Raw genomic sequence first — 7920 nt, 5'->3', positions numbered from 1 at the left:
TTCATGTTTTTTAATTGCATTACAGAAAATAAAGAACTTTATTACAATATTCTAATTTTCTGAGACAGTCCTGTAGTTGCTGTTCTGCCTGTTTTCACACCATTCAAAATTCCTTGTTTCTACCCTCTGAACTTGGCGAAATAAAGTTTGATTCAGAATCTGATTTTTCTTTTCTGAATCAATTCAAATTTTTTAATCCAATTAAATTTGATCGATAAAAAGAAAGCTTCATGGTCGCGATTGAACAACCCCTTGTGTCCAGGTTTCAACCATTCCACCCAGACTGACCCCTCAGCAGGACCAGGACTAACCCAGGAAGCAGGTTTAGGCCCACCAGGGACGCTCTCCCTGTTGCATGACGACTGAGACGGTGGAGAATAGAAAAAAATAAACACCTTGTTGCTCGACTGAAAACTGATCGTCATCAAAGTCCTGTGGTGATTACCCACACAGATTTTATCTTAACTCTGGACAGAAATTGGGACCCATGTGCGTTGCATAATTTGAACAGATTTTCTAATACCAGATGGTTTAGCAGACATGGTTTACTTTTAGTCAGCCTAACTGGGTCTGAGAAAACCCCGTATGGGGCCCACACACATGATTTAGTTGGCTGAAAGCAGGACATGACAGGCTCTAAATGGAAAAAATGACCCAAAACACACATTAAAGCTGATTTGATGAGGCTGGTTAACATTAAGCTTGTGGAAAACCCTGATCTAAACGGAACCGTAAATTTGTTGAAGCTGCTTAGAATTCACAAAACCAATGAATGAACTACAAATCCTGACAGAAATAATTGGTCAAAAATCCAGATTCTCGTTGATAGCAACAAAAAGGTGCATGTAACCAAATATTAGTGGGGTAGAATTTAAATTAGAGATCGACCGATATATATCGGCAGGCCGATATTTGCGTTTTCTTCCTGCATCAGTATCGGCCGATACCGATTCATTAGCATATTCAGCAGCCATGCCTTGATGTCACATGAAGCGCATACATTGCTGCTCCATCCCTGGCAGAGAGCGGCTGGTAATGTTGTAAAACTGGATGCCAACAACAAGAGTGCCTTTTAATTGTCTAATTTAGCTGATTCGGCCTTTGAAAGTCTGTATCTTTCTCACCGTGAGTGAGAAGAAACAGTGTTTCTGTATCTAAAAACCTACGTCTGATCTCCAGCTGGCGAGCTGCTAATGCCGTGTGTGTTTGTTCCCATGGAAAAATTATGTATCCACATAAAAATAATTACCAATCACTACGCATACAGCATCAAACTTTACATAAAATAGTGTCCATACACTGCAGCGGTGAAGTCCTTCTCTCCATTGGATTGAAAAAAGCTCTTTTCTCGCTGGGACATGTTCATTAAGTGCGAGCAAAGCGCTGCCATAAGAGTGATTTATGTTTATTCTGTGTAGCTTTCAACCTGCAGTCTGAAACTGATTGTTAATATTAGCTTGTTTAAACGCAAATTTTATTACTTGTGTAACATTTGCTATCATTGTTATTTTATCATGTAAATAGAGGAAGAAAAAGCAATATCGGCCTCAAGAATTGTCCCAAAAAAACAACAAAAAAAAATCAGCAGCACATATCGGTATCGGTTAGTCTGGTGTCAGAATAATCGGTATCGGCCACCTGTATCGGTCAATCTCTAGTTTAAATCTCAGTGTTGTTTACATCCCTTGTGTTTATTGCACACCTGTGTGGATGGAAAAGAAGAAACATTGACACTTGTTCGTCAAATTGTTGAAATTGTTCAAAACTAAAAACTACTGAAGATGAATGTTGCATAATTATTCCACCCCGATGAAACTTAAAAAATTCAAAATGACTGGAAGTGAGTATGAGTGTATGTAAACTTCTGACTGTTGCTGTTAGTGTTTTCTCTGTCCTTCCTCTACTGTTCTCCAAACCAGGTTCATCTCTAGATATTTACTAAAATTCTTTCAGTTAATTGACAAAAGTAATTATTATGCTGTGTTCATTGACCGGGGATATATAAAAAAAAAATCTAATTTTTAATGCTGGTTCTGATGGTCACTGGATGTTTTTCCAAGCTGGAAAATGGTCCGATTTCAATAAGCAGCCGAGCAATCGGTGCATCCCTACATGTGAAACATCAGGGTCTCGGTTCTGAATACAAAACAACCTTCTTTCCAAATTAAAAAAAAATCTTTACCAACTTTTTACATTTTTCTTCTAATTCTCAATTAGGAAAGTGTAAACAATTTGCTTTGAGCAAGCACATAAAAGTGGTTCCAGGTACATTTGACATTAAAAGCCGTTCACATTTAAGGGACAGTCAAAACCTCTGATTACGATCATTTAAAGTGACAGGAAAATAAGCTGGGCTGTTTTTAACAACAAATGTCACCAGAACAAGTATTATTTAGGAGCTTCCTGTAAAAATGACCCCAAGTGCAGTTTTTTCCAAGGTCCTAATTTCAAAGGTTTAACTAAAGTGGAACAAAGACAACAACAAAATGAGTATTTAGGATAAAACGAGGAAAGCAGCTCTCTTCTTTCTTAATTTCCCTTTCAAACAGTAACCAGTGGTGTTCAAAGGCAAAGGTCGCACATTAGTCTTTAGAAAAATATGTAAGTATCTGGCCTTGGCTGATTTGATGTCACTGAAGCCAGAAAATGGTGCGAACGGCATCCAAATCCACCGCTCACCAACATTTACAGTCATTTCCCTCGGCCATTCCTCTGCCGCCGCACAGAGCGTCACCTGCAGCGCCGCAGCTTCCATACGCCTGAAACAAGCCTCTGATTTTCCTCCTCCGCCGCTCGCCTTCATGAAGTCGTCCCTCGCACGCCGGCTCGTCCACATGCAGCTTTGATTATTGGTCCGAGAGTCCCTCTGCGTGTTCGCTCAGCTCCATGGTGTAATAGTCCAGAGGACGCCTGAGAAAACCCAACACAGCGTTAAAAACCTCACAGAAAGCAGCTCTGCCGCCTTTACCTCTGAGCTGGCAAACATTCCACTATAAAAAGCCCTTTTTGCTTTGATTTTGGGCATTTATTGTAATTTTTCCTTAATAAAATGGGGCAAGATTTTAAATATTTTCCAGGATTACAGCACGTTCTTGTTCTCTGGAAAAGCCTCGTAATTTCCAGGAGAGTTAACCAAATATCTATAATTCACCCTTCATGGTTCCAGTCAGATGAATGGGATTAGCTGCATTTAAATGTCCTTAGGTGCTGACCTGCGACATACGAATGGCATTTTTTCCTCAATTCCACTGAGACATTTAAAGACAAGAGTCTTTATAGAAAAAAATGGACGCACTCTGCAACCATTTCAGTCCAAAGCGTCGTTTTTATCCTCTGTCCAGCTAAATTTAACTCCGTTAAAGCCGCTAATGTTACACAACCTTCTAAAAAAAAAAAGACAACTTCTAGATTTTGATAAACATCTACCATAATATTTTTCTTTTTAATTAACCACCATTTCATTTCTATGTATATGCTATAAAATAAATTAAATAAACATAAAAGTTTTGCAATAAAATGAGGTTTTAATAAAATAGTTTGATATTTGTGATATTTGTGAAAATATTCTGAATAAAAGCCCCCAGTTTCCAACCTAATGTCAAAAAAAATATGTCTTAAAGGATATTACTGGTACTTTTAGTGTCTTTCTGTTGTGGGAATTTAATGCAGTTACTCCATGAAAAAAAAAAGAAAACTGTTTTCAACTTTAATCCATTATTAATCCAAAACAAACTTGGTTAATAATTTACTGGAATCACCTAAATGATTGGATGACTTCATAAAAACTAACTACTAAAAGGAAAAAAACTATATAATCCAGATTGTATGAATTCATTTGTATCTCGGACACAACAGCAGCAACAGGGAAGAGATCTGCTCGTGTCTCCTGGATTAAAACCTGCATATATTTCTCTAACCTTCAACAATTATCATTATCTTTACTAGTTTTACTTTAATTGAGGAAGCTTTTTTTCTCACTCCTCGTGGTTGTAGTTGTTGTAGTTTATTCCTGTCATATTATTTTATTTACCTAATTTAAAAGCCAAACTGCACTGAGCAAAGTTAACGCACCACACTGAACGCTTCACTTTAACAGTATTTACGCACATCTTTTATTGTCTTTCTGTCTGTTCAGCAATTCCAAAGAAAGAAACAAAATGTGTTTCTAATTGCATTTATAATTTAAAAGCATTATTTATCATATTAGGTCAAAGTAATTAAGTAATTAATTCGTCCTTACGGTGCTGGAGCTGCAGGTTGCAGAAGCCTGATTTAGTGGATCAGCGTTTCTCACTCTGCAGTTCAGCACCTTGGTTGTTTATAGCAAAAACAGGCGTGTGTGCATCGATTGGAGCATTAATTAAAGGACCCCTGTCAGCTAAACCTAATAATCATCCAAGCAAATCAATATCTAGCAAAGCTACATTTTAATAGTGTACACATTTAACTAACACTAATATTTTGCATTTTATTTATCTGACTAATGGCAATCACAGTTGGAAGTTTGGATATGCAAAGATAAATGCTGCAACATAGATGGCTTCAGTAAAACACTGGGAGTTGATGAACTTTCACTGATTTTATTTGGGATTTTTTAAGTATTTTAATCAATTGTTTCCCCTGAGGAGTAAAACTGGGCTACAGAGAAAAAGAGGAAGCTACTTGCTTCAGCTACAGCTGGATGATCTCCGGGCCATAATGGGTCCTGCTGTGGATTGTTACACTCAGGAGAATTAAGCTCTCCAGAACCACCAGGTACCAATCTGTTTGCATTCCTGGTTGAGATTTTCCATCTGATTGGGGTTCTGGGGAGGCTGTTTTCTGCACATCACCTCTAGGATTAATGTGAACAGCAGCCGTTTTGGAACATCACCATGAAAAACCTCATTTTCTATGGTTTTACATCGATAGGACACCATTAGTCACTTAATTAAACTATAATCGACTTTGTATGCTACACATCCAATATAACCCTATATTTAAGTATCTTGGTGTCTTCTTGGACACGTGGAGCAGGGCTGCATGTGGCTTTATCACAGAAAGAAATGACGAGGGTAAGAAATGATTGCGCTCTTTGGAGCTAAATCAATATTTAAGCAAGAGTGCTTCCAGTTACCCAGTATATACAAGCTAATCTTCTGCTACTAGTGCCAAAAAAGCCCAACTTAAAGGATTTTAAGATCATTAGAAGCTCTGCAAACTAAAGATTTCATTAAGATTTAGAGCCGAAAGGAGTGAAATGCTCTGCTAATGTGCTAAAGTGGCTAGAGATAATTTATCAGGATAAAAGCAGAATAATTACAGGTCCCCACCTCCTCCTGTAGAGATACGTGAACAAAGCAGCTCCAAGTCCGAGCAGCAGGAGCACCGCTATGATCAGTCCAATCTGCAACCCCAGGGCCGATGCTGGGAGGGAGATAAACAAAATGATTTCAGCATACCAGCAACACAGACAGGAAACTTTAAAACAAACTGCATAAACTAAAATATATATTTTAATTAAGGCCCAGAGCCTCATCTGGTTTCTTTGTACTCTTCTTGCAACATGCTGCAGCAAATAACGAGCCTCAATTCACAATGTTCTTTATACATTTAGATATATTTTGTGGTATATTGTGGGCATTCATCCTTTTCTGTTGTGTGTTACAACAGAAAACGACACATTTATTTATTTCATGTGGTGCCGCACATGATTACTTCAATATACTGACAATGTTTGCCTGATACAAATATGAGGATGATGATGTCTGTTTAAACTCGATTATTATAAAAAAATAACGCTCAGTGCAGCACCTTCTCAACAAGTAAACGGCTCTCTGGTCGTTTTCAGATGTCCTACAGAAACACTGTTTGCTTTTATTGTCGCAAATCACCAAAAGTCCATTGGAAACAAAAATCCTCCTTCCTGAGTCCATGAATCAAATAAGATGGCTGCTTTATTCTTAGAAAATGCATTTTTGTTGCTAGATAGACTCAATGAGTGGATCAGAAACAGATCCCAAATGTAACAAAATTATATAAAGTTACGCTCAAAATTATTCTAAACTCTAGGAAGGAAGAGAGGCAGGTAGCCTTCAGAATATAACCATGTATAAATTTAAACGATATAGACAGAACTATGAAAAGAGAGACAGAAAGATGGCTGCTCATATAAAGATGCATTCTGGGATATTAATGGAAAATTAATGGAGAAGCAGCCAGGAGAGCCAAGACAGCTCTGGAGGAGCTGCAGAGACCCACAGCTCATGTAGGAATACCTCTTGACAACCACTGGTTTTGCACTCTACAAATCTGCTCTTTGGATAAGTGGCAAAAGGAAAGCCATGATAATTGAATCTTTCCACAAGCCATGTAGGGGACAAAGGGGTGTAGGGGTGCATAGCCACATTATTTGACTCTTTTTTTATTATTATTTATTTATACGTCAGTAGTTCACTCTGGCTGTATACAAAGTTTTTATGAACGATTATCACGTCCTGCTGGCGTATTAGTTATTATTTTAGTGTTTCATGCTTTGAGTTTGCTCAATTTGTTAGTAAACAAAGCCTTTCGTGTTTATTTATGATTTTAACGGAAGTACGTGCTGCGCATACTGCACAGGGGATAAAACAAGGAAGCGGCTAACGGCTATTAGCATCTCCAAGTGAAACAATGACGAAAGGTCCAAGATCCAGTGGGGAAAAAAATGCCAAAACAAATCTATGATTCCTGGAGGAAAAAGCCTGGAATGTCTCTGGGAATCCAGTCTGAACGTTGGTGATCACTGAAGCGGACGCTAAACCTGCCGAGGCTCAGATGTGACGCAGAGTTGACCGACGTGAGTAAATGTTCTGATATGAGGCTCTAAAAGTTGCTGTAGATCGGCTTATTTAATTAATAAGGGTTGGTCTTCGATCACAGCGAGCTGCTGCTTTACTGCGAGGCGTTGCAGAGGGTCAGGCTTGGTCCGCAATTATTTAATTTTGATTAATTAATTAAGCAAACCAGCATTATGATAGTTCTGTGATACTGTCACTAGATGGCGCCACGTCTGTTTATATCTGCTAATCACACCCGGTGCTGGGGCTTTATATCCGCAAAAAGGACCATTAAAATATTATCAGGGTGGATACTTAGTGTATATAACCATATTTTATCATGATCAAACGATTTTTGGTCTTTTTTTTAAGCATATATTGTGGCTATGTACCTTGAAGAGGCATGGAAAGCCTTTAGAACAGGGGTGTCCAAACTTTCCTTCAAGTCAAAAGTACACGAGGGACACAAAATATATATACCACATTTTTCGGACTATAAATCACACTTTTTTATAGTTTGGCCAATTCCTGCGACTGGTAGGACTTATAGATATTTTTTTCCTCTTCATTCTCTCCAGAACAAAAAAAGTTCTATTGTGATATTTTTATAACCTGCTCCACAAAATATGTGCATGACATATTTTATTAATTTAGTCTGATTTTCTGTTGGAAAGAGAATATGCAAATAGATCCAAAACTTAAAAATAATTTTGCACATTTGCCAAATTAAATTTTGGCCATCCAAATCTCTTGGAATCGATTGCCTTTTTATTTATTTATTTATTTTTTGTCTATTCTCAGCAATAAGAACAGGATTTGGGTCAGTCTTTCTTTGAAAACACTTGCTGTATTCTACCAATTTTAATAAACAAATGAAAGCAGAGTTTGTGCACAAAAGTCTGCATTTAATCCTTGGATAGTTGTGATCCCATTTGCTATGAAATTAAAGATAATTTAAAAAGTGCAGTAATTAAAAGATAAACACTTTCATTTATATTTTCAGTTGAAAGAAGATTTCATTTATATGTTCAGTTGAAAGAAGATTTTAACTTGTCTGTAATATTTTTTCTCTAATTAAAAACCGGTGCTGCTGGAGCCAAATCATTTGACAAAATGCACTGCA

General features: G+C 37.4%; 1 protein-coding gene across 1 annotated transcript in view; it reads right to left on the bottom strand.

The window, feature by feature from the left end:
• si:ch211-183d21.1 overlaps positions 1-7920 on the bottom strand; it is a 40081-nt gene continuing 32161 nt past the window's right edge. Inside the window, exons 11-12 of the mRNA XM_021316830.2 lie at positions 5313-5406; positions 1-2910 (exon numbers count right to left, since the gene is read on the bottom strand). Coding sequence (XP_021172505.2) covers positions 2847-2910; positions 5313-5406 — 158 coding nt within the window. The 3' untranslated portion in view covers positions 1-2846. The remainder of the gene's footprint in view (positions 2911-5312; positions 5407-7920) is intronic.

The sequence above is a fragment of the Fundulus heteroclitus genome, unplaced genomic scaffold (genome assembly GCF_011125445.2).
Source record: "Fundulus heteroclitus isolate FHET01 unplaced genomic scaffold, MU-UCD_Fhet_4.1 scaffold_47, whole genome shotgun sequence".
Classification (NCBI taxonomy): domain Eukaryota; kingdom Metazoa; phylum Chordata; class Actinopteri; order Cyprinodontiformes; family Fundulidae; genus Fundulus; species Fundulus heteroclitus.
The sequence above is the reverse complement of the archived record's forward strand: the minus strand, read 5'-3'. Positions and strand labels throughout refer to the sequence as shown.